Consider the following 27,920-nt stretch of genomic DNA (forward strand, 5'->3'; position numbering starts at 1 on the left):
AAGTACTGCTGTATTGTTTGCTAACATTTTGTGACAATTTTGCATCAATCTTCAGAAGAGATTCCAGTGTGTAGGAGCGTGGGACACTTGTTTTCTCTTGATGGGAAGTCTTTCTATGTTGCTCAGGCTGGCCTCAAACTACTAGGTTCAAGTGGTCTTCCCTTAGTCTCCTGAGTACCTGAGGAAAGTACCAGTGCCCATCTCTTTTGTTCAGTGCCTCAATTACCTTCCCTTGTCCCTGTTTACTTCTCTCTTCCCTCCTCTTTTTTTTTTTTTTTTTGGTGTGTGTGTTGGGGGGGGTAGGGTCTCACACTAGCCCAGGCTCATCTGGAATTCACTATGTAGTCTCAGGCTGTCCTCAAACTCACAGAAATCCTCCTCCTTCTGCGTCCAGGGTGCAGGGATTAAAGGTGTGTTCCTCCAGGCCTTCCCTCTTCTTGTACCTTTCTTTGTCATTTTCCTTCAGCCTCCCCCTCACTTCCTCTCCTATCACTATGTCATTTTGCAGCCCAGGCTGACCTCAAACTTGTAATACTATACCTCCTGAGTTCTGTTATTATAATTATATATTACATGTCTTTTCCTTGTTCTTTTAGGCTTTGATATCAAAGTATGCTGGCCTCTTAAAATGTATTAAGAAGTATTCTTTTCAGTTTTTGGTAGAGCTTGAGTAACATTGATATAATTTCTTAAAATGTTTTATACAATTGTCCCATGAAGTCATCAGGTCCAGGACTTTTCTTTGTCAAAGGAGTTTTGAGTTTTGATTTCTCATTCATTGTCCTGATTAGTTATAGTTCTGATCATTCTGTTCTATTTCTTTGGGATGCTGTCTTCTTTGGTTTTATGTTTCTAGGAACTTCCATTTCAGGTAAGTATTTTTGTATATTTATTTATTTGCAAGCAGAGAGAGAGAGAGAAGAAAGACAGAGAGAATGGGTGTGCCAGAGCCTCCAGCCTCTGAAAATGAAATCCAGATGCTTGTGCCACTTTGTGCATCTGGCTTTATGTGGGTACTGGGGAATCAAACCTGGGTCACTAGGCTTTGCAGGGAAGTACCTCAACTGCTGAGCCATCTCTCCAGCCCCAGATAAGTATTGTTAAAATTACTTCAGACAGGAGTCAGAATTATTTCAAGACATAGTCTTACCACTCTGTCCTGGTCAGTACAAGTCCTGGGTGGAAGCCACACTGTCCTTTCCAGAGTAAACTCAAAGAGCTGACAGAAGAGTAGGGATAGCAGAAGTGCCTGTGCTCCTGAGCTATAGAAATAGATGGAGGTGTGGCCATTATAGAGGTAGAGCCCTGTGGTTTTCCATAGGCCCAAAGCTGACAGGCATGCTAACCATGTTCATAACTTCTAACCCTAAATCACTATGCCTGGAGTAGATGTTTTGTATATAAGCAGTTGGGATGACCTTACTCCAAAGCTGCTTGATCTCTAGTAACAGATATGGGATGTGCTGTGCTGCTGTCTCTGAATTGCTTAAAAAAAATTTCTTTTTTGCTTATGTGTATGTATGCCACATGTGTGGTGTATGGGCCCTTGCAGCACCCCATGCACTCGTCTGCAGTGGGGGGGAGAGGGACCTGCAGTGGTTGAGAAGAACATCAGTGTCTAGCTCCATTGCTCTTCTGCCCATGCTTTCTTTTTGGGGGGAGGGGGAAGGTTTATTTTGGCTTATAGGCTTGAGGGGGAAGTTCCATGATGGCAGGGAAAACGACAGCATGAGCAGAGGGTGGACATCATCCCTTGGCCAATATCAGGTAGACAGTAGCAACAGGAAAGTGTGCCAAACACTGGCAAGTGTAAGCTGGCTATTACACCCATAAACCTGCCCCCAACAATACACTGCCTCCTAGAGGTGTTAATTCCCAAATATCCATCAGCTTGGAATCTAGCACTCAGAACACCTAAGTTTATGGGGGACACCTGAATCAAACCATCACATCATGTGTCGTCAATTATACTACCCTGATTTTAAAAGGAATTACTTCATTTTTATTAACTTATTATAATGTTGGCTATATGTTAGTTTTATATAGCTTTAGTATACCAAGACTGTTCTGTCTAATTATAATTTCTTCATGGCATCCATAATGAAGGAATATTGAACTTTGTTGAAGGTTAAAGGTATTTTCTACATCTTTTGTTATGACTATACAATTTCTGCCCTTTAAGTCTATTTGCAAACTGTACACTTTCTGTGCATGCCAAACCATCTTACACTCCTGGAATAAAATCAATTTGGTTGTTGGGCATGAATATCTGCCCATTCTTTCTTGAGTGAGAGTCTTTTACTGGTATTGGAACTTGCTGTTTTTTTTGCAATCCCAAATGACTTCCTTGTCTCTACTCCCCTTTACAGGACTGGGATTACGGGCACACATGTCATTCCCAGTTGTTTACGTGTAATCTAGAGATTCGAACTTGGCCAGTCTCAGACCTCCTTCAGGGTCTTTATGCTTGTACAGGAAATACACTTAACCTCTGAGCCATCTCTTCAGCCCAGTAATTTTTTTTCCAGCTTTTGAATATGTCAAACTACAAGGAGAAGTTTTCCACACTGCTGTGGCTTGAGGAAATCCATGCAGAAATAGAACTAAAGGAGTACAATATGAGTGGAGTTGTCCTGAAGAGGAAAGGGGATTTGCTGGTGCTGGAGGTCCCAGGGCTGGCTGAGAGCAGACCTTCCCTCTATGCAGGTGTGATTATACTTCAGATTCTCTGGGGCTATGTTATTTATTTTCTTGTTGCTGGGCCAGAATACCCAACCAGAAGCAACTTACGGAAGGAAAAGGATTTAATTTTGTTCATAATTCCAGAGGGTACATCCCATCATGTCAATGAAAGCATGTTAGGAGCAGCAGCAAGATCACATTATCACATCAGTAGTAATAGAGAGAGTGAGGAACACTGCTTGCTTAGCTAGCTTTCTCCTTTTTCTAGAGTCCAGATCTCTAGCCCATGGAAGAAACACATTGGGAAGGAACACTTTAAAAATTTTTTTTATTTTTTATTTTATTTATGAGAGGGAAAAAGAGAGAGAAAGGAGAGAGAAAGAGAATAAGTGTACCAGGGCCTCGAACTACTGCAGACAAACCACCTGCATCTGGCTTATGTGGGTTCTGGGAAATTGGACATGGGTCCTTAGGCTTCACAGGCAGATCCCTTAACCACTAAACCATCTCTCCATCCCTGGCAAGGAACCTTATAACTGGCCACATACTACCATTATCTCACTTCTGTTCTGTAGAGCAATATTCCACTTAAATATAAACAGTTTGACTTGCATAAATTAGGCATGATTGTTTTCTGTACTCTTACGCAGCTAGTCCCAATAGTTTTATTTTATTCCTCCTTATTCCTCTGTAGGCTTGATTTCATAGAGTAATCAGCAAAAATTGTAAAATTGTGTTAGTTTTATACATAAAAATATATTTTTTACCTAGGTGACAAGTTAATTTTAAAATCTCAAGAATACAACGGGCATGTCATTGAGTACATCGGTTATGTCATTGAGGTGAGATTACATTCCCCTAAAGAGTGAAGTCAGGACGGGTGTGATGGCACATGCCTTTAATGCCAGCACTTGGGAGGCAGTGGTAGGAGGATCGTCGTGAGTGTGAGGCCACCGTGAGACTACATAGTGAATTCCAGGTCAGCCTGGGAAAGAATGAAACCCTGCCTTGAGGGAAAAAAAAAAAAAAAAGAGGTCAGTCTGACCTATTCACCCTGAAGAAGGATGGTCCCTTGAACTCTGAATAATTTTTTTTTAAGTAGAAACTTTGTATGGACACATCATGTGTTGGTACCACTTTTCTTTTCCCTGCCCCCATTTCAATGAAGACCCTCCTCAGTGAAATGCTCATATTCACCATGGGGTTGTGGGTTATGAGTTGTGACAGCAGCTGTCAGTCATTGTGTGTGGGGGCAATGTGTCCGGATATTTCCTGTCAACCTACAATCTTTTTGCCCCCTCTTCCACAAAATTCCATGAGCCTTGGTGGGAGTGTTTTCAGACCTTAGTGTTGAGCTCTCAGCAATGTTTGGATTTCTGCTTTGGTACATGGAGTATCCTCAGTGTCTTACCACCATGACTCTGGCACAGGATAATTTTTGATTTATAAAGATGACTTGAGGGCTGGAGAGATGGCTTAGCGGTTAAGCGTTTGCCTATGAAGCCTAAGGACCCCGGTTCGAGGCTCGGTTCTCCAGGTCCCACGTTAGCCAGATACACAAGGGGGCTCACGCATCTGGAGTTCGTTTGCAGAGGCTGGAAGCCCTGGCGCGCCCATTCTCTCTCTCTCCCTCTATCTGTCTTTCTCTCTCTGTCTGTCGCTCTCAAATAAATAAATAATTTAAAAAAAAAGATGACTTGATACCCCTCCCTCCCTCCCTCTCTCCCTCTCTCTCTCTCTCTCCCCCTCCCTCCCTCTGTCCCGCCTTTCCTATCTCTCTTTGCTTACAAATTAAATAAAATGAAAAAAAAAGAAAAGATAACTTGATATCTAAGAAATCTTACAATTTTTAGCCATGTAAACTGTAAGTTATATTTTTACATTTAATCAGCTTTGGGCATTGTGGGCATGCCCTGAGAGAGTTAGCAGAGTGGATGCCTCAGAAGGAAGGACACACACACTAAGTATGCTGTTCTCATGTTGACTTACTCATTTGGGGCTCTAGATAGTCATAGGTGGTTTTCACCATTCACATACTGAGTACAACCCTGGGAATAATGCATATATCTGTGTGAGAAGGAGCATAATCTGTATGTCAGAGAAGAGGCAGCACCAGAGCCCAACCAGAAGATGAGAGGGAATATTCCAGAGCCTTATTCTTTCTTGAATAAGGAAAGGCGAGGAAGCCTCTGAACTTTGCAGCCATATTTGCTTGGTACTTCACCCTAATATGAGGTTCAGACTGGCTTAGTTCATAGAATGTGATATTTTCCTGAAAAAGAGGCCTCACTATGGCTCCCTGGCTTTTACAATGACTTGGTGCTGCCCCTTCACACTGAGCTTCAAGTCATGCATCTTCATTTTCTACCAGCTTAGTGAGGGGGTGGTGAGTGATAATGATGGAAAGCATTGTATGGTTTCCACCAAGAGAATGAAGAGCACCACAGGGAGACACTATATAAAAGAGATTTGTTACTCTGCTTGAGGTCAGGAGGGACACTGAGACAGCCTCAAAAGACAAAAATAATTTGGTAGTCAGAAAGACTACAAAATGTTATTTCAAAAGGGCATGAAGGACTTAAACAGGATTGAGAGGCTAATGCCTTTGTAGTTAAGGTGTCCAGAAATCTTCATCTATGATGGGACAGTTAAACTAGTTGGAGCTTACGATAGACATCAGAAGCCTGCACCAACTGATAGTAGCAAAGGACATTATTTTGAGGCAGTACGTGACTCCCAGTACCACCACCAAGGTGGGCAAGCCAGGCTTGGGGAACAGTGGCCACCAGCAGAAGTATAAGGCTTGGTGGTCTCATGAGTTCGTGTGGCCCTCTTACTGTTGGTAGCAAGTTTCCGGGTGTGCTTAGTGACCTTTGGGTATGGATTCTCTTTCATTTCTTGTAATCTTTGGGAAACTTGGACCCTGTCAGATGATTTTCCCTGTAAAGGGCTGTGGCAGCATTTGCTGAGAATGACAGGACACTAACCAGGGTCCATCCCAGTGTTTGACTTACTGTATACTCACTTCCTGTTTACAGACCCAAGGTCAACTCTGCTTGAAGCTTCTGACCATTTCTAGTGCCAGCTCTGTATCTTAGGAAGCCATCCTACCTCAGTGCTTCTCTTTCACCTAAAAATAGGCTCCTTTTGCAGCTTAGGATTTGCCTTCCTGCTTCTCTCTCCTCCCTTATTTTCTTAGAAGTTTCCTTTCTTTCTTGAATATGCAGAATTAATTTGTGCTAGGATATAGCTTTATTAGCTCCCAATATTACTAGGAAGGAGACTTCTTGGAGTCACCTTTCTGTGGAGGTTTAAACTTAGCAGGAACACTTTGCAGAGTTGTTGGTAGGGTGATCTTTGAGTCATCAGCTTGTCTTGCACTGCATATTTTCTAAGCTTTTGACACAAGGAGAAACTTCAGACATCACCAGTATCTCTTGTTTTCATAAGTTTATGGCAGGATGATTTAATCCTTTTGGTTAATTTTGCAGATATTTAAGATACCAAATTTTGGCTCACTGGCCCTGGTGGCACACACCTTTAATTCCAGCACCCAGGAGACAGAGGTAGGAGAATTGCTGGGAGTTCAAGGCTAGCCTGAGACTACATAGTGAATTCCAGGTCAGCCTGGGCTAGAGCAAGAACCTACCTCAAAAAAAAGTTGGCTCAAATCTGTAAAATTAAGCTTTCATGATATGTTACTAGATATAGATAGTTCCAAGAAGTCAAGTTTACTATGTGGAAGTTTGAATCACTTCTTTTTCAGATTCATGAAGAGGATGTAACACTTAAACTTAATCCAGGATTTGAACAAATGTACAACTTTGAGCCTATGGATGTGGAGTTTACATATAATAGGTAAGGCTTCACTGAACTCTCATAAGATGCTCCTCAATTTTTTAGTCTCTCAGCTGATGCTTCTGTGGCAATACAGGAGTGTCATGTTGGTAATACCAATGCTTGGTGGGACCTCTTTGCACCACTCACCCCTTTTCTTCCTCTACTAAATTAAAATCCCCAACCATAAACTTTTACTGTTTAGGGGGACCAGGGTCTCCCTATCTAGCCTAGGCAAGGCCCTAAACTCACAGTGCACCTAACTCAGCCTCCTAATAGCTGGGATTGCAGGCAGTGCTCCATTATTTTTTCTTTATTTTTTTTTAATTTATTTGAGAGAGAGAGAGATAGTGAGTGAGTGAGTTGGGTGCACCAGGGCTTCCTGCCACTGTGCAAACTCCAGACACATGTGCCACTTTGTGCATTTGGCTGGCAGACTTTGCAAGTAAGCACATCTGTAGCCCTCCCTTATTTTTTTTTAAGAAATAGTTTTTAAATCTATATATACAGACACACACATACACACACACACGGGTTCTTTGTTTTTAATTCTTTTGAAATTGATAAAAGGTGTGACACACAGATCTTTTCCATACTTAATTCTCTTCCACTAATACATTGATCTTGATGGCAGTACCATATGGTCTTCATTGCTGTACTGTAGTAATCCACTCAGGATACCTAGTGGCTTAAAAAAATAGAACAGACTTCTTGCAATTCTATAAACTGTACATCTGATATCAAAATACCATCAGATTTGATAACTGGGAAGAGGCTGCTTTCTGGCTTATAGATCCTTCCTTCATGTGTACCTTATTTTTTAAAATACTGTATTTGTTTGTTTGAGAGAGAGAGAGAAGGGGGGGCCACTCCAGGGCCTCTAGCTACTGCAGACAAACTCCAAACATATATGCCACCTTGTACTTCTTTCTTATGTGGGTCCTGGGTAATTGAACCCAGATCCTTAGTCCTTAACTGCTAAGCCATCTCCTATCCCATCTTGTTGTGTCTTCTTGTGGTAGAAGGGATGAAGGCATTCTCTGGGGTCTGTTTTCTAATAACACTAATACCATTCATTAAGTTTGCACCCTTATATCTAAATAATTGCCAGTGATCTCAAATTTAACACATGAATTTTGGGACATACAAACATTCAGACTTTTAGCATGTATTTTTATGATAACTTTTTTAAGAGACAAAGAGGCAGATAAAGAGGGTGTGACAGGGCCTGTAGCCACCACACACAAATTCTGTATGTATGTGCCACCTTGTGCATCTGGCTTATGTGGGTACTAGAGAATGGTAGTTGGGTCCTTAGGCTTTACAGGCAAGTACCTTAACTGCTAAGCCATCTCTCCAGACCCTATAGTAAGTTTTGAATCCAGTAGTTGTAAAGCCTCCATCTTTGTTCTTTTTCTGGAACTGTTTGTTTATTCTGGATCTGTGTATCCAAATGCATAATAGTTCATTTGTTTGAAATTTTCATCAGAATTACACTGAATCTATAGGTCAGTTTAAGGGAAATTGATAATCTAATAATGTCTTTCAGCCCTGGAAAATGTGTTTCTCTCCATTTGCTTAAATTTTTTTCTCCATTTCTTTCAGCAATATCTTGTACTACTCCGTTTATAGGCTTTATATATCTTTTGCCAGATTTATCCCTATGCAAATTCTAATGCTATTGTAAATACTAATTTTTACTAAAATTGTATACTTATATCATTAAAGCTTAATAAACTCAGTTCTAGTAGCTTTCTACAGATACGTAGAATTTTCTACATGAACAGTTGTATAGAACACAGTTTCACTTCTTCATTCTTTGTCAGAGTAAGTTTTGTTTTACTGCAGGGGAGAATCTCTGGAACAGTGCCCAGAAAGTAAGAAGTGAGCAAGGCTAAGGAGGGGCAGGTTGCCTTATTCCTATGGCAGGGCAAGTGTCCAGCCTTAATACATTAAAGATGAGATGGAAGGTTTTGTAGTGTCCTTTCACCAGGTTAAAGAGATAGATTCATAATTAATTGAGTATAGATACTGATTCTGTCAGATGCTGTTGTACATCTATTGAAATTACATAGTTTTCCTAAGATAGACTATAACTTTGATTAGTTTTCTAATGTAAAGTCAATTTTGCCTCCTGGGATGAGCTGTACTTGGTTATTTCTGGTTCTCTTTTATTTTTTACTTGCTAAAACTTCATTCATTTTCACATCCATGTTCATGAAATAAGTAAGTCTACAATACCCCCTCCTGTTGTGTACTCTGGAGACTTTATGTAGATACAATGAAAATCATTTTGTCCTTAAATAATTAGTGGTATTCATCCCTTGAGGCCCTCTGAGTATGGAGGTTTTTTCTTTTTTCTTTATTTTTTTTTAAGGTAGGTTGTTACTATAGTCCAGGCTGACCTGGAATTCACTATGTAATCTCAGGTTGGCCTTGAACTCATGGCGATCCTCCTACCTCTGCCTCTCCAGTGCTGAGATTAAAGGTGTGTGCCACCACGCCCAGTTTAATAATATGGAGTTGTTTTTTTTTTTAAATTCTCCTTCTCTCATCTTTTTTTTTTTTAATTTTTTATTTATTTGAGAGTGACAGACACAGAGAGAAAGACAGGTAGAGGGAGAGAGAGAGAATGGGCGCGCCAGGGCTTCCAGCCTCTGCAAACGAACTCCAGACGCGTGCGCCCCCTTGTGCATCTGGCTAACGTGGGACCTGAGGAACCGAGCCTTGAACCGGGGTCCTTAGGCTTCACAGGCAAGCGCTTAACCGCTAAGCCATCTCTCCAGCCCATAATATGGAGTTTTTTTTTTGTTTTTTGTTTTTTTTATTTTTTCTTTTTCAAGGTAGGGTCTCACTCTAGCCCAGGCTGACCTGGAATTCACTATGGAGTCTCAGGGTGGCCTCGAACTCACAGCGATCCTCCTACCTCTGCCTCCCGAGTGCTGGGATTAAAGGCGTGCCCCACCACGCCCGGCAATATGGAGTTTTTTGAGGGAAGCTTTTAAGCTATGTGTTCAAGTTGCTTTACTAGATAGGGTTGTTAGTCTCATGTTGAATAAGCTTTAGTAGTAAGTTTCTTTGAATGACTTGGTGTAATGTCTAATTTGCCTTCATGAAGTTATTTATAGAATTTTCTTAACCTTTTCCCATTTTCATCTGTCTAGCTAGATGTCCACCATTTTCATGACTTTATCAAAGAGTCTAATGTTAGATTCATTGGCATTTACTACTGTTCTTCGGTTCCCTCTTGCATTGATTTTTTTCTCTCTGATCTTATTTCCTTTTCCTGTTCTCTTCAGGTTCCATCTGCTTTTCTTTCTGTATTTACTTACAGTAGAAGTTGAGACCATAAATTTAAGGCATCTCTTTTCTAAGTTGGGTGCTTGGTGCCAGATGTGTCTTGTCTTGTTGAGAGAAGTACCCTGTTACTTCACTAACCTCTAGGTGCTATTTCCAGATGCCCAAGGAAAGACAAAATTTCTTCTTAAACTTAGCTGAGGATGGTTTGGTAGGTAAAGTCCTTGCTTTGCATGAAGACCTGAATTTGATCTCCTAGACCCACATGAAAATGCTAGGCATGATGGCACATGTTTGTAATTCCAGCACCAGGGAGACAAAGACAGGGAAACCCTGAGGCTCACTGGCTAGCTAGGCTGGCTGAATCAATGAGAGCTCTAGATGTAGCAAGAGGTCTCAAATAATAAGGTGTGGAGTGTGACCAAGGAAGACACCCAACATTGACCTCTGGCCTTCATATGTGTACACACATCCACACCCTCATATATACACATACAAAACAGGAATATACATATACACATGCCAAAAAAAAAAAAAGATGGATGGCATTCCTAATGACTGACACCTGAGATTGTCCTATCTTCTCCCTACTCCACCTAAGCATCTGTTTGAGTTTTTTTCTCTCCTGATTTTTTTTCTCTATTTGTTAGAGTCACTTTCTCGAAGGCCTGAGATAATTCTTTCTCAGCTATAAATCTACCTTTGGTGAAGCTGAATTTGAATTCTACAGTGAAACAGATAAACTTCTAGATCTGTGCTTTGAGCTTTGGTCACTGTTCCATTGAAAATAGGCTTTTAGGGCTGAAAAAAGATGGCTTAACAGTTAAGGCACTTCCTTGAGAAGCCTAAGGACTCAAGTTTGATCTCTAGTACCCTTGTAAGCCAGATGCATAAGTTTGCACATGCATTTGGAGTTTGCTTGCAGTGGCTAGAGGCTTGGTGCATCCATTCTCTATCTCCATCTCTTATCTATCTCTATCAAATAAATAAATAAAATTTTAAAATATTTTTATAAAACAAAAATAGACTTTTCATTTCCATGGGTTTTTTTTTATTGTATTCAGAGAATCTCAAAGGGACATGCTGTTACAACAAAATTAATTTTTCTATTGATACAGTAATAGTATTTCCTCATATTTTATAAACTATATTTTCATTTATTTCTACATTATATATTAGGATATAAGTATTTCCAGGAAGGAAAAAGCCATTGTTATCCTAAAACCTAAGTTGCCCTGTTTACAACTTTTTCATTTTTTTCTTTTAACTTGTTGTATTTTTTAAATTTTAAAGTGTTTATTTTTAGAAGATAGGATGTAAAGAATATAATAGCCAGAAGACAGGAAGGATGCTGTGGAAGTCTGTCCTCAGGACACTACATGGCCATCACACATGAACTCACAGAGACTGGTTTCCTGCACAAGACTGAGCCCTCAACATTCCATCATAGACTGGGGAGGACTCCTCCCAGAAGAGCTACTGGCAGTTAATGGTTGCTAGAGGAGGGGGAATCATGTTCATCAGAGGTGTAGCCAACATGAAGATGACCATACTCCAGTAAATAACACCAAACCCCTGCTCCTACAGCAACCTTAACTCAGTGGGTAACAAAGAAAAAGACAGAAAAGTAGGAAGCGAGCTGGCCCTGGTGGTACACACACCTTTAATCCCAGCAATCAGGAGGCAGAGGTAGGAGGATTGCTGTGAGTTTGAGACCAGCCTGGGACTACAGAGTGAGTTCCAGGTTAGACTGAGGTAGAGAGACCCTGCTTCAAAAAAAAAAGAGTGGGGGGTGGTAAGCCAGGCGTGGTGGCGTATGCCTTTAATCCCAGCACTTGGGAGGCAGAGGTAGGAGGATCACCATGAGTTTGAGGCCACCCTGAGACTACATAGTGAATTCCAGGTCAGCCTGGACCAGAGTGAGACCCTACCTTGAAAAACCAAAAAAAATGGGGGGGGGAGGATTAACTAGGAAGAAGGGGTTTAGAGTGGGAGTAGGAGGGGAATAAGGAAGGGTAATGGGTGAGTATGACCAAAATACATTATATACATAAATAAAATTATAAAAGTATTTAAAATACATAGTTTTAAATTTATAGAAGAATTACAAAGAACTTTCTTATACTTTTTATTCAACTTCCCCATGTTAATATTTTATGTAATCATAGTATAGCTACCAATAGGAAGTCAAGATTGGTACAGGCTTTTATTTCCTCAGCTTTCTGCTAATGTCTACTTTTTATTAGAGGATATAGGAAAACTCCCAATTTTCTATTGTTTTGTAGTAAAGCAGCCCTTCTGAGCCTTTCATTTTCCCTGTAGTACCTTTGAAACCATGTAAAATCTGGCCTATAATATGGTCTTCATTTACAAGCACTTTATAAAGATTATGTTAATGTGATGGTTGAAAAAAGAATGTTTTCTTAGTCTGTTTTCTGTTGTTATAACCAAATGCCACAAATTGGATAATTCATAAAGAAAAAAAAAATTGGTCTGGAGGGATGGCTTAATGGTTAAAGGCACTTGCTCATCAAGCCTGCCTGCCTGGGTTCAATTCCCCAGTACCCATGTAAAGCCAGATGCACAAAGTGGCATGTGCATCTGGAGTTCATTTACAGTGAAAGAGACCATAAGATGCCTATTCTCTCCCTCCTTCCCTCATCCCTCTCTCTGCTTGCAAATAAATAAAAATATTTGAAGAGAAGGGGCATGGTGGCACATGCCTTTAACCCCAGCACTTGGGAAGCTGAGATAGGAGGATCACTGTGAGTTCAAGGCCATCCTGGGACTACACAGTGAGTTACAGGTCAGCCAGGACTAAAGTGAGACCCTCCCTTGAAAACACCAAAAAATATATTTGAAGAAATTTATTTCTCATAGTTCTAAAGATTGGTGAGATATCTGGTAACAGCCTTCTTTTGCAATATGATATGGCAAGGAAGTAAAGGACAAGAGAAAGCCCAGAAAGCTGAACCTGAAGTTACTTTTTGTTTGTTTTGAGGTAAGGTTCTGCTCTAGCCCAGGCTGACCTGGAATCCACTATGTGATTTCAAGCTGGTCTTGAACTCACAGCAATCTTCCTACCTCTGCCTCCTGAGTTTTAGGATTAAAAGTATGTACCACCATGCCTGTCCATGAAGTTACTTTTTAAACATATTTTATTTATTTAAGGGAGAGAGATAGTGGGCACACCAGGGCCTCTAGCCACAGCATACAAACTCTAAACGCATGTGCCACCTTGTACATCTGGCTTATGTGAGTACTGGGGACTTGAACCTGAGTCCTTTGGCTTCACAGGCAAGTGCCTTAACCATCTCTCCAGCCTAAAGTGCCATCTCTCCAGCCCAAAGTTACTTTTTTTCCAAAGTTTCTTTTTTTAATAAAGCTATTTCCACAGAAATGGTATTGTTCTCATGACCCTCCAGAGCCATCTTAGGGGCTGTTACATGTCAACATAAATTTCAAAGTGGTGATTTACATCATGGTACTTACATAATCAAAAATTTTGTGACCTCCACTGGCCCTTATCTACACATGAGGCTACTTCATATTTTCTTTTTGGCAGGACCACGAGCAGACGGTGTCATTATGCACTTGAACAAGTCATTCACTTAGGAGTAAAAGGTAGTATTTTGTAGTGTTCCATCTTGCTAGAGTATTTTGTGTTACATACTCTTTTCAGTCATATGTTAGAATTAAAACTGTGTGATATCCTCATGTTATTCCCTAATGGGAAGGTTATTTACTTTTTTTTAATATTTCAGTTATCTGTGTAAAAATAGCATACTTAAGTAATTGAAAATGAATTCATTCCACTCTTGGTAATTTTTGTTCTTTAAAAAAATTATTGTGGTGGGAGAGGGAAGGAATTAATCATTATCCCATAATCATGGAAAATGCTAATAATTTTTTTTTAAATTATTTATTTATTTGCATATCTGTATGTGGCCATGCCAAGACCATTGGTTGCGGCAAACAAATACTTACCACTTGCACCACTTTTGACATCCAGCATACATGGGTGACTTGGACATTGAACCAGAGCTGGCAGACTTTACAAGCAAGCACCTTTACACACTGAAAAATCTTCCCAGCCCCTTATCTTGTTTTGTTTTTTTTTAATTGTATTTATTTAAGAGAGAGTATGGGTGCCCCAGGGCCTTTTGCCACTGCAAATAAACTGCAGATGCATGTGCCACTTTGTGTATCTGGCTTCATGTGAGTACTAGAGAGTTGAGTCCAGGCCAACAGTCTTAGAAAGCAAGTGCCTTAAACTGCTGAGCAATCTTTCTAGCCTCCCTCCTTTTGTTTTCTCTTGTTCTTACTTGTTGTGATGATGGTGCAGTACCTGATATAATGCTAAAACTAGAAGCAATACAAAGGGAAGTTTAGAATGTAATTAGTGGAATGTGAGCAATTTAGAATCAGCCATAAGCATGTAGGTTGCCTCCATTTGTATTTATTAATAATGTCTGCCCTCTTACCTTTTTTGTTTTAAAGTATTGTTTCCCGAAGAAATCATTTTACAGTCTCCCCAGGTGACAGGAAACTGGAACCTTGCACCAGACACTAAAAGTGACAGACAATCCATCACCAAGGTAGTATCTTGATGACTTTGATGCATTTAGCTGGGTAATGTGAATTCACTTCCAGATGTTTTAGCACTTGCTTGACTGGAATATTGGAGGAATATAGTTCACAAATGACTCCAAACCTCTGTTACATGTAAGTCCATGATGCTACAATATATCTCACTGGGGGTGGGGGGGAGATACAGGTGTTTATATGATTTTGCTTTATTTTAAAATTGTATGTTTTTTTGCATATGCTCAGACTGGTACATTATGTGATTGTGTCTGCATAGAAAATGTACAGAAGGAGCCAGGCATGGTGGTGTACACATTTAATTCCCAGCACTTGGGATGCAGAGGTAAGAGGATCACTGTGAGTTCAAGACCAGCCTGGAACTACAGAGTGAGTTCCAAGTTAGTCTGGGCTAGAGTGAAACCCTACCTTGAAAATCAAAAAAGAAAAAGAAAAGAAAATGTATCGAAGGACATGTACTCAACAGTTTCTAATATTTTTAATCTCTGTTAGTGCTGCAAAGATACTTTATGTTTTACCTCTCTAATCCAGGCATTCAGTAAATGGTAATGGAGTGCCTATTATGTGCCAGGTATTGTGATAGGCTCTCAGTATATGTTGTGAATAAGATATAAATGGCTTTATTTATCATTGCGATTCTAATAATGAGAAAAGGCATGCATTGCCAGGGTGGAATTTAAAACTTAAAATTCTGTGGTGTTGGAATTCGGTTTCATGAAAGTAACCTAAGTGTATAATGTCAATTTTAAAAATATATTTAATACTTAGAAATCCTTTATTATTTTATAATAATCCCTCTCAAAAATGCAAAAATAGGGGGCTGGAGAGATGGCTTAGCGGTTAAATGCTTGCTTGTGAAGCCTAAGGACCCCAGTTCGAGGCTTGATTCCCCAGGACCCACATTAGCCAAATGCACAAGGTGGTACATGCATCTGGAGTTTGTTTGCAGTGGCTAGAGGCCCTGGTGCACCCATTCTGTCTGTCTCTGTGCTTCTTTCTGTGTCTGTTGCTCACAAATAAGTAAAAATTAAAAAAGTTTTTAAAAGATGCAAAAATGGGGCTGGAGAAGATGGCTTAGCAGCTAAGGCATTTGCCTGCAAAGCCAAAGGACCCTGGTTCAATCCCCAGGACTCACATAACCCAGATGCGCAAGGAGACACATGCATCTGGAGTTTGTAGTGGCTGGGGCCCCTGGTACGCCCATTCTCTCTCTCATAAATAAATAAATAGAATATATTTTTTAAAATGGTATTTACTTATTTGTGAGCAGAGAGAGAGAGAAAATGTATTACCATTTCAGAGCCTCTTGTCACCTCATATGAACTCCAGATACTTGTGCCACGTGATGCATTGGGCTTTGCATGGATACCGGGGAATCAAACTTGGATTGCCAGGCTTTGTGAGCAAGCATCTTTATCTGTTGAGTTATCTTTCCAGCCCCCAAATGGTAGTTTTAGAATGCTTACAAAATCATGGAAAACACTATGAGAAAAAGTGACAGATAGGGGAAAGTGCGGACGAGGGGGGGGAGGAAGGGTATTACCATGGGATATTTTTTATAATCATGGAAAATGTTAATAAAATTGTGAAAAGAAAAAAAAGTGACAGAGAAGTGTTCAGCACTGAAACATCTCCTATCACACCTTCCAAGGCTCAGGGTCCATTGTGGAAAAGGTGGCAGAAAGAATGTAAGAGCCAAAGGAAGGGTAAGACTCCTTACATCACACTCCTCCAGACACAAAATGGCCTGGACACTACCTACACAAGACCATCATAATAGGAGGAAAAGATGACGTCATCAAAACAGAGAAAGCCGAGCGTAGTGGTGCACACCTTTAATCCCAGCACTCAGGAGGCAGAGGTAGGAGGATTGCTGTGAGTTCAAGGCCACCCTGAGACTACATAGTGAATTCCAGGTCAGCCTGGGCTATAGAGCAAGACCCTACCTCGAAAAGAAAAAGGGGGAAAAAAAGGAAAAAAAAAATAAAAGAGAGACTGATTGAAAGTGAGAGAAGGTATATGGTGGCAAGTGGATTTGTGAAGGGGAAAGTGAAGGAAAGGAGAAAATTATCATGGTTTATTGTCTATAATTATGGCAGTTATCAATAAAATGTTTTAAAATCATGGAAAACACTATCAATGAAATAGCAAAAAGTTAACCATTAAAAATCATTTACTGTGGAGCTGGAGGAATGGCTTAGCAGTTAAGGTATTTGCCTATAAAAAAAAACCACCCAGGTTTGAGTCCCTAGAACCCACCTTAGCCAAATGCACAAGGGGGTGCACATGTCTGGAGTTCATTTGCAGTAGCTGGAGGCCCTGGCATGCCCACTCTCTGTCTCTCTCCCTCTTTCTCTGACAAATAAATCAATTTTAAAAATTTTAATTATTAAATCATTTACTGTGTATTTCCTTTCTGACATCTGAGTTTGAAAATAGATGACTTCACTGAGTACAGATACAATTTCATCTGAAAATCTCACTTCTCTCCTTCCTAACCTTACTTCTAGTTCATTCCATTGCCTGATTTCTCAGGGAAGGTCTGTAGGGCAGATTGTGGGACAGAATGGAAGGAGCTACTGCTATTAAGGCGAGCTTATTCCTGATTTGCTGAATCTTAATATTAAATGCAGAGTATTATTTTTCTATGGATTAGCTAAATTATAAACTTATAAACTTATGCATTCCATAAAGCAACCCAGGTGGTATAGAAAGATTTAAAACCCAGACAAGCCCTGCATGTTGGTACCTGCCTTTAATCATAGCACTTAGAAGGCAAAGGTAGGAGGATCAATATGAGGTCCAGATCAGCCTGGGCTACAATGAGACCCTATCTCAAAAAAAAAAAAAAAAAAACAGCCCAAACAAGAACTAGGGTGGATTAGCACAGTTTTAGTTCCTGTGGTAGAGAGCTAGCTAGCATCACCCCTGGTTCAATCCCTAGTCCCCTGCCAAAAAAAAAAAAAAAAAGACAAAAATATATGGAACAGCAATTTAAGACATTGGACATGAGTATTTTAGGACTGTAGTTCTTGAGCAAGTGAACCAAATAAGGTGAGTATTAATGTTCAGAACTTCCTTTAAGAGACTAAGAGTCCATCTGAACTGAGAGACAACATGTGGAGGTGTCAGAAGCACAATTAAATGAGCTGATAAGGATGCTAAGGAGAGAGCAAGACAAAGGGAGAATTTGAGGATCTACAAAGATTGTGTGGAGTTTTTATTGTATCACTCTGCGAGCTTGTGAGAAAACTACCTAGAACTGGGAGACCACAATCTACCAGAGTTGATGTGGTACTGTGATCAGAGAAAGAAAGCCTCTTAGTTCCTTACAGAATGGGACCAGTCTAGCTCCTATTCTCAAGGCTGTGTTTCCAGGTTGACAAGATAAGAGAAAGCCTCCAAAGCAGCAGAGTTAGCAGGCTCCTGAATTGCTTCCCAGAACAAGGTTTAAGAGTGTTCATAAAAGTAGGTCTGGAGGGCTGGAGAGATGGCTTAGCGGTTAAGCGCTTGCCTGTGAAGCCTAAGGACCCCAGTTCGAGGCTCAGTTCCCCAGGTCCCACGTTAGCCAGATGCACAAGGGGGCGCACGCGTCTGGAGTTCGTTTGCAGAGGCTGGAAGCCCTGGCGCGCCCATTCTGTCTCTCTCTCTCTCTCTCTGTCTTTCTCTCTGTGTCTGTTGCTCTCATATAAATAAATTTTAAAAAATTTTTAAAAAAATGTAGGTCTGGAGAGAGTGCTCAGTGGTTAATGGTATTTGCTTGTAAAGCCTAGCAGTCCAGATTGAATTCCCAGTACCCACATAGATAGTCCTGGTATAAAATTTGCTACAATCTTGTATGTGCAATTAAGGTATAATAGTTTGAATGTAAAATATGCCCCTTAGCCTAAATGTGTTTGTGATTAAGCTTTATACTCAATCCTCAGCTGTTGGCAGTTTGGGAAGTGGACCCTCGCTATAGGACAGAACTTGAGGTTTATTAGCCCAGCTTGCCAGTGCTAGCTAGCTCACTCTTGCTGCTGTGGCAAGATGTGATATCAAGCCCTGCTCTGCCAGGCTTTCCTACCATGATGAAACTTCCCCTCAAGACTGTAAACTTAAATAAACCCTTTCCTCCCTTAAGCTGCTTTTGGCCAGGTGTTTGGTTCCAGCAACAAGAAGGTAATTGCAATAGAAGGCTTCATTTTAAGAATGAAAATCTGATTTAACAGACCCAAATCAGTATAATTTGCCATATTGACAGACCAAAAAGTAAAAGCCATGTATAATCATCTCAGTAAAATTCATAAAGGTGACCTGACAAAATCTTAACACTCTTCCATGATCAGCACTCTCCCCAAACTGGAAAAGATCTCAGTCAGGTCTGGTGTTGTACACCTGCAGTATTACCTGGAAGGCTGAAGCAGGAGGATTGCTTGAACTCAAGGAGTTCAAGACTAGCCTGGGCCACATAGTATGACCTTGTTTACAGACAAACTAGAAACAGAAGAAATTATTTTTCCCTATCATAAATCCATTTAGTGGTAGACATTTGTCAGAATCAAAACAAGGCCACTCATGAAATTTCTGTTTGACATTGAGCAGGAAGCATTGAATCAAGAAAAGGAAAGGAATGTAACTCATGTAGGAAGTCTGATGAATCAACAATGAAATTTCAGTGCTAAATGATTTAGGAATCTACTGGATAAAAACATCTACAAGGGCTGGATGAGGTTGTACATGCCTTTAATCCTAGCACTTGGGAAGCTAAGGTAGGAGGATTGTTGTGAATCCAAGCCACCCTGAGACTACATAGTAAATTCCAGGTCAGCCTGGGCTATTGTGAAACTACCTCAAAAAAAAAAAATCTACAAGGCTAGGTGTGATGGTGCACACCTTGAATTCCAGCACTGGACAGGCAGAGATAAGAGGAAGGATCACTGTGATTTCAAGGCCAGCCTGGGGCTACAGAGTGAGTTCCAGTTCATCCTGGGCTAGAGTGAGACCATACCTTGAAGCCACCCACCCCCAGAAAAATCTACATGCAAAAACGTTATACTGTCAATAAACACAAATTGAGTTTTAAAATTATTTTTAAATAGTTGTATTATTCTTAAGCAAAGAGAGAGAGAATAGGCATGCCAGGGCCTCCAGATGCTGCAGATGGACTCCAAATGCATGAGCCACATCTTGTGCATTCGGCTTTATGTGGGTACTGTTGAATCAAACTTGAGTCATTGGGCTTTGCAGGCAAGTGCCTTAACCACTGAGCAGTCTCTCCAGCCCACAAATTGAATTTTAAATGCCACTTAAAATAGCATCTAGAGAGCTGGAGAGATTGTTCAGTGGTTAAGGTTCTTGCTTACAAAGCCAAAGAACCCTGGTTCAATTCCCTAGGACCCAACTAAGCCAGATGCACAATGTGCATACATCTCGAGTTTGTTTTCAGCAGCTGGAGGCCCTGGGCACGCCCTATCTCTCTCTCATAAATAAAATTTTAAAAATTAATCTCCTTATAAAGAACTTCTGGGACTGAAGGAATGGCTTAGTGATTAAGGCACTTGTCTGCAAAGCCAAAGGACCTCGGTTCAATTCCCCAGGACCCACATAAGCCAGATGCACAAGGTGGACGTGTGTCTGGAGTTGGATTGCAGTGGCTAAAAGCCCTGGCATGCCCATTCTGTCTGTCTCTGTTTGCAAATAAATTTTTTTTGTTTTGTTTTGTTTTGTTTTGTTTTTTGAGGTAGGGTCTCACTATGGCCCAGGCTGACCTGGAATTCACTATGTAGTCCCAGGGTAGCCTCAAATTCACAGTAATCCTCCTACCTCTGCTGCCCGAGGGCTGGGGTTAAAGGTGTGCACCACTATGTGGCCAAAACTTTTTTTTGAGGTAGGGTCTTATTTTATCCCAGGCTAACCTAGAATTCACTGAGTAGTCACAGGGTGTCCTTGAACTCAACAGTGATCCTCCTACCTCCTGCCTCCCAAGTGCTGGGATTAAATGCACTTTTAAAAAAAAATTTTTCAAGTCATATTTTACAAACATGTACCTTATATTGCACAGCAATTACAACTCTGCAGCACCTATAAAACAGTAATGGGAGGCCATGTTTGCATAACCTTCTAGAATAAAATATGATTCATACAGTATTTTAAATTGGAAAACATGTGTTGTTTGTGTACGTATGTATATGCAGGTTAGTATGTGTGTGCAAGTGCATGTACATGTGTATGCATGTTGAAGCCAGAATTCAGTGTTAAATGTCTTAATCACCTCATTTCAACCATTTTTTTTTTTTTTTGAAGCAGGGTCTCTCACTGAACCTGGAGCTCACTGATTCAGCTAGACTAGGTAGTCACTGTGCCCCAGTGATCCTCCTATCTTTGTCTCCCACCACACTCAGCTTTTATATATTGGTCCTGGGCATCTGAACTCAGGTCCTTGGGCTTGTGTGGCAAGAACTGTACTGATTGGGCTATCTCTCTAAGTCACTGGGGAAAAAAAAAACTTTTAAAAAATATTTTTAGGGGCTAGAGAGATGGCTTACCAGTTAAGGTGCTTGCCTACAAAGCCTAAGGACCTGAGTTCAGTTCCCCAGTACCCACATAAAGCCAAGATGGTGCATGTGTTGAGTTTGTTTGCAGTAGCCAGAGACCGTGCTCTTAAGAAGGCATGGAGATGCTGCACAGTGGAGTTGTTGCCCTAGCAAAGGCCTGTCAAGTACATGTAGGTCTCAGACGAGTTAAACGCTACAAAAGAAGTCAGACCAAAAAGACTGCATACCTCATGACTCCATCTGTATAAAGTGCTAGGGTATGTTGTTCAGCAGAGCCAGTTTAAGAGCTGTGCTGTCAGCCTTTCTTGCTTAAGCTAGCCATGGACATGGTAAAATGTGTGTTAGTCAGAGTTGAATCTTTTGTTTCACTTTCATCATCACAAAAGTAAGTTTATTTAAATTTATTTATTATTTTATTTTATTTTGGAATTTTCAAGGTAGGGTCTCACTCTAGCCCAGGCTGACCTGGTATTCTCTATGTAGTCTCAGGGTGGCCTCGAACTCATGGTGATCCTCCTATTTCTGCCTCCCGAGTGCTGGGATTAAAGGTGTGCGCCACCACGCCCGGTTTACATTTATTTTTAATGGGCTAGATTGCATGGCTAGAATGCATGAACTTTTCTGCAGCTTTTTATTATATGTCTTATAGTTCATTATGTTTCAAAGTATAGACCTGTGACTCATCCAAAGAACTGAAAGAACTAAAGCAGCACAGCCTGGTGTGGTGGCGCATACCTTTAATCCCAGCATTTGGGAGGCAGAGGTAGTCAGATCGTCATGAGTTTGAGGCTGCCCTGAGACTACATAGTGAATTCCAGGTCAGCCTAGGCTACAGTGAAACCCTACCTCAAAAAGCAAAACAAAAAGAATCAGCACAGTGTTGTTAGTAGATGTGTGTGTTGTTCTTCAGACGAAGCCTGTGTATACAAAGCTGTGGTTTTGAACTACTTTTTTCATGATCGTTTCCAGAGCAAGAAAACCGTAAAGGACCAAACTAAACATGCAACTAAGGAGAGGCATGAAGATGCCACAAACTTGCCTGGAATAGCCACCTGTGCTTCAGAGACTAGTGAGTTATGTTATGTGCATGAGGGGCTCAGAGAAAAGCAATAAAGAAAACATGTGCCTAGAAGTAGGTACCTGAAGGTACTTAAGAAGCGTACTGTGGTTGGGGGATTATAGACTATCAGATGCATTGTCCAGAGAAAAGGGCCATGGCTTCATCTCCCTGATCCATAGGGTATGTATCGTGATGCCTTGGGTTAATGCTTTAGAAAAACCTCTAGGTTGTGGACTGTTTTTGCAATGTGAGCTTTAAGCTGTTGTATACTTTAAGATAGTCTTGCTATGTTGTCCAGGCTGGTCTCAAACTTGTGGGCTCAAGTGAGCCTCACACTGCAGTAACTAGATAGGCACATGTCACTATACTTGGCTGGTATAAAAAATTTCAAGTCCTAGCCGGGCGTGGTGGCGCACGCCTTTAATCCCAGCACTCGGGAGACAGGGGTAGGAGGATTGCCATGAGTTGAAGGCCACCCTGAGATGACAGAGTTAATTCCAGGTCAGCTTGGACCAGAGTGAGACCCTACCTCGAAAAACAAAAACAAAAAAAAGAAAAGAAAAAAATTTCAAGTCCTATTTGTCAGTTCTAAAAAGAAGAAACACAAAATGTCGAGTATTAAGTGTTTAACATACTAAGCTACCAGAGAAACATAAATTAAAACTACTTTGAAAATCCATCTCACTTTAGGCAGAATGGCTAATATCAAACAACAAATGCCTGTGAAGATATGGGAAAAAGAAGAGAACCCATATTAACTGCTGGTAGGAAAGTATACTGGTGTAGCCATTTTGTCAATAAGTATGAAGATTTCTCAAAGAAACTCAAAATAGAACTATCATATGAACCATCTATGCCACTCCTGGGCGTGTTACCCAGAGTAAATCAAAAACACATAGAGAGCTGTAGAGATGGCTTATCAAAGTGCTTGCCTGCAAATCCTAAGAACCTGAGTTTGATTCCCCAGTACCCATGTAAAGCCAGATGCACAAAGGAACACATGCATCTGGAGTTTGTGTGTGGTGGCTGGAGGCCCTGATGTGCCCATTCTCTCTATCTGCCTCTCTCCTCTTTATCTTCCTCTGCTTTCAAATAAATAAAAATATTTTTTAAAAATACACAGATATATATAACATCCATATTTATTGCTGTACTAATCACATATAGCTAAGAAATGGAACCAGTGTAGGTAGCCATCAACAGATTAATGGATACAGAAAATGAATATACAACCATAAAGAAAAAAAATAGCCAGGAATGGTGGCACACACCTTTAATCCCAGCACTTATGAGGCAGAGGTAGGATCACTATGAGTTCGAGGCCAGTCTGAGACTACACAGTGAATTCCAGGTCAGCCTGGGCTAGGGTGAGACCCTACCTTGAAAAAACAACAACAACAAAAAAAAGTATTGCGTTTATAGGAAAATTGATAGGACCTAGAAATCATTATGTTAAGTGAAGTATCCAGACTCAGAAAGACAAATACCACATTTTCTCTTATGCAGATCCTAGATTTTTTGACATAATTATTATAACAGATAAATTCATATCTGACTAGATCTGTTTCCTCTTTTCCTGTCTGATAACCATGTTCATTGGGCTTATATTTGAGCAGTAAGTGTGCTTTGAGCATACATACTCAACAGTTCTTATAGGTCCATTCTTAAAGGAGGAAATGGATTTCAGTAATTTAAACAAACATATTGGTTATATTCAATCACTGCAATTTTAAGCTCCTTGTACATGGGACAGGAAAGGTTATAGAAAAGTGTCATTTAATTTTTATATGTGGGGAGGTTATAGGCAATGAAACCTGAAGGGGGATCATAAGAGTGGTGGGGGAGGGAAGGTTGGCAAGAGGAATATGAAAGCAGAGAGGATGCTACAGATGGATGGGAATAGAATCAGCAGGATGGGAGTAGAAGAAAGGGATCTTACAAACCAAGTGTGTATGAAAATGCATAATAAAACTCATGATCTAGGATTAATATCTAGGATATACAAAGAACTCAAAAAGTTAAATAATAAGGAATCAAACAAGCCAATCAAAAAATGGGCTATGGAGCTAAATAGAGAGTTCTCGAAGGAAGAAATACGAATGGCATATAAGCATCTAAAAAACTGCTCTATGTCACTAGTCATCAGGGAAATGCAAATTAAAACTACATTGAGATTCCATCTCACTCCTGTCAGATTGGCCACCATCATGAAAACAAATGATCATAAATGTTGGCGGGGATGTGGAAAAAAAGGAACCCTTCTACACTGCTGGTGGGAATGCAGTCTGGTCCAGCCATTGTGGAAAACAGTGTGGAGGTTCCTAAAACAGCTAAAGATTGATCTACCATATGACCCAGCTATAGCACTCCTAGGCATATATCCAAAGGACTCATCTCATTTCCTTAGAAGTACATGCTCAACCATGTTTATTGCTGCTCAATCTATAATAGCTGGGAAATGGAACCAGCCTAGATGTCCCTCAACAGATGAGTGGATAATGAAGATGTGGCACATTTATACAATGGAGTTCTACTCAGCGGTAAAGAAAAATGAAGTTATGAAATTTGCAGAAAACTGGATGGACCTGGAAAGTATTATACTAAGTGAGGCCCAGAAAGCCAAGCACCACATGTTCTCTCTCATATGTGGATCCTAGCTACAGATGATTGGGCTTCTGCGTGAGAAGGAAAATACTTAGTAGCAGAGGCCAGTAAGGTAAAAAGGAGACATAAAGGGTAGAGAAAGGAAGGGAAGAGGATACTTAATAGGTTGATAATGTATATATGTAATTACAATGATTGTAATGGGGAGGTAATATGATGGAGAATGGAATTTCAAATGGGAAAGTGTGGGGGTGGGGAGGGAGGGAATTACCATGGGATATATTTTATAATCATGGAAAATGTTAATAAAAATTAAAAAACAATAAAAAAAAACCTTTAAAAAAATCTGACAAATTAAAAAAAAAACTCATGATCTGGTATGTTAACATAAAAAACTTTAAAAGCTTCACAAATAAATGTTATCTGTGATGCTCTAGGTGATACTGTACATATAAATAGCATTCTCTCTCCTCCTCCTTAGAAAGCTGTTAGGGTTTCCCCCTTTTTTTCTTTTTTAAAACTTTTTATAGACAACTTCCATAAATGTAGACAATATACCATGATCATAATTCCCTCCCACCACTTCCCTCCCCCGCCCCCTCTCTACTGAGTCTCTTCTTTCTAACTAGTCTCTCTATTCTGATGTCATCATTTTTGTTCCTCTTATTATTCAGGTCTTGTGTAGGTAGTGTCAGCCACTGTGAGATCATGTATATCAAGGCCAGTTTGTGTCTCAAAAGCAGTATTATAAGGAGTTCTCCCCTTCCTTTGGCTCTTACAGTCTTTCCTCCATCTCTTCCATAATAGTCCTGGAGCCTTGGAGGGTGTTACAGAGATGTCTTACTTAGTACTGAATACTCCACTGTCACTTCTCACCACTTTGGTGAGTTTTGAGTCACTGGAGTGACTCCCGCCATCTGAAGAGAAGCTTCTCTAACCAAAAGTGAAGAGTGGCATTAATATATGAGCACAACTGTAAGTGTTTGGTGGGCATAATATATGCATTTAGCCAGACAACTGTAGTAGTTTTCCCCTAGGGCTTATGACCTCCTTAGCCATAGGCTTTTTAGTACAAGACATGAATTCCCTCCCATGGAGCAGACCTCAAATTCAATCCACTGTTGTACTAATGGGTACATTTGGCCTGGCTAGCCAAACATGAAGCTTGCAGGCTCCATGACTTTTCTCCTCCCAAAGGCTGTGTGCTGCATTCCAACATCCTGACAGCTTGTTAACAGGGAGGAAGCTTCCAGCTCAACTCCAATTTGATTTCTCAAGGACCTATGGCCCACTCATGTGAAGTCTTCAGCAGTCAGATCTTACCATTTAGTTCTGGTGGGCAACCAAGAGTCTTGGCAATAGCCTATAATTTTTTGGAATATAAAGGGGCCTCCCTAGCCAACAACCCACTGGAAGAAGTCCCACCCCTGGCACTGAAATTTTTCTATTAACAATCTATATCTTCTGGTTATGACATCTACCTCCACAGTATACTCTGTCTTTTTTTTTTTTTAACACATATATTCTTAGCTAATAAAGAAGTAGATTTCCATATGGCTTATAGATAACATCTTAAATTTTGATTAACCCTTCTCCCATCCCTTCCTCTCCTTCATTACATTCTCTTGACCCCACTTAGATATCTACCCTCAGTATTCTGCCTCTCTACTTACATATACACAGTACCTTTCCCTTCAGCCCTCCCCTGGCCTCCCTCCTTCATAGCCTCTTTCTTAGTTCCTGGCCTCTACTACTACTTTTACTCCAACTTACATACAAATTTAAACACTTAAAGCTAGGATACACATAAGAAAGAGATCATGTAGTATTTGGCTTTCTGGGCCTGGGTTAAAAGGATGTTAGTTTTTCTCATTGCCTCACAAAGCATGGTCAGATAATTTAGGAGCATGCTGTGTTTTTGTCTGCCCAGTGGTGACACTGAAGAGCTGTTTCCATTCTGACTGTTCAGCATCTGTCCAAGCAGAGTCCTATAGTAATGCAAAGCTGTTAAGCCTCTAACTAAACTGTCTGTTCACTCCAAATGCAGTGGATGAAATTCAGATTCCTAAAGCAAGAGATAAGGAATTCTTCAATCCAGTGCTAAATGAAAATCAGAAGCTAGCAGTTAAAAGAATTCTGAGTGGTGACTGCCGCCCGCTCCCATATATTCTTTTTGGACCTCCTGGAACTGGGAAGACCGTGACAATAATTGAGGCTGTTTTGCAGGTAGGATAGTACACTGCTTGCTGTGTTTCTGCTGTGCTCATGTGTCCATGTCTGCAGGAAGGAAGCATCAGAGATGAGTGAAAAGAGCTTGGAAAATAGCTATCTCATAGTGTTAGGTCTGTTTTAAAATGTATTGTATAGAAGGAGACTTCATATTTAGAGTAGTAAACTGTTTGATAACATCACAAAATTTTGCTGCAGAAATTGTCTGGGCCATGGCTGAAGTGACCACACCAGCAGTTGATGGTATCTCCTCTATTTTGGATCAAATTTATGAAAATGATGTATATGTAGTATTTTGGGAGTCATTTGGGATTTTTATTAGCAAGCATATCATGAGGACCTATCCCATGCTCTACAGCAAGCTGTGGGTAGAATAGATGTAATTTGATGCTGTCTATGGAGGTGCTGTAGGATCATGAGGAGCAGCACTGGGGATACTATCCCCAGTCCTATCCCCAGCATTGCTTAAAACAAACGATGAACATGGGAAGCAGAAGGAACTTACCATTTGACCTGGCCACGGATCTCATCAGTGGCCAGTGGGGCAGAGTGGCCTTTGTAATACTGCATGGCATATCTCATGCTTGGGGATTAGTATCTGAGCCTGTGCGCCTCTGTATATGTAAAAGAACCTGTATGTTAAACATCAGACTTGCGGGTTTCCACTTAAAGAGTTGATGATTAAGATCCCTGGTCTTTCATGTCTTGGATGAAGGTACATTTTGCTTTGCCGGACAGTCGGATTTTGGTCTGTGCCCCCTCCAACAGTGCCGCTGACCTTGTGTGTTTGCGACTGCATGAGAGCAAGGTGTTAAGGCCAGCTGCCATGGTCAGGGTGAACGCCACCTGCAGGTTTGAGGAGGTGAGCCCTGGACATGGGGTGGGTCTCTAGGCTACCTCATTGGAGAGTCCAAAATGGGCAGGTATGGGCAAGAGATAGGAGCATGGTGGACACTGATCCCTCACAGTTGTAATGGAGAAACTTCTGTCCTGTGATGTAACTCAGCTACACCTTGTGGTCTTGTACCTGAGTATTGCATTATATTCTCACCTTTTTCACATTACCAGTG

The 27,920-nt window shown here is 40.6% G+C and overlaps 1 protein-coding gene across 1 annotated transcript in view; it reads left to right on the forward strand.

The window, feature by feature from the left end:
• Positions 1–27,920, forward strand: part of Mov10l1 (Mov10 like RISC complex RNA helicase 1) — a 104,934-nt gene that overhangs the window by 50,951 nt on the left and 26,063 nt on the right. The window contains exons 11-18 of the mRNA XM_045153050.1: positions 2,529–2,706; positions 3,454–3,524; positions 6,449–6,540; positions 13,382–13,440; positions 14,317–14,414; positions 21,927–22,026; positions 26,669–26,847; positions 27,566–27,712. Coding sequence (XP_045008985.1) covers positions 2,529–2,706; positions 3,454–3,524; positions 6,449–6,540; positions 13,382–13,440; positions 14,317–14,414; positions 21,927–22,026; positions 26,669–26,847; positions 27,566–27,712 — 924 coding nt within the window. The remainder of the gene's footprint in view (positions 1–2,528; positions 2,707–3,453; positions 3,525–6,448; positions 6,541–13,381; positions 13,441–14,316; positions 14,415–21,926; positions 22,027–26,668; positions 26,848–27,565; positions 27,713–27,920) is intronic.

Source organism: Jaculus jaculus, chromosome 6, assembly GCF_020740685.1.
Source record: "Jaculus jaculus isolate mJacJac1 chromosome 6, mJacJac1.mat.Y.cur, whole genome shotgun sequence".
Lineage (NCBI taxonomy): Eukaryota > Metazoa > Chordata > Mammalia > Rodentia > Dipodidae > Jaculus > Jaculus jaculus.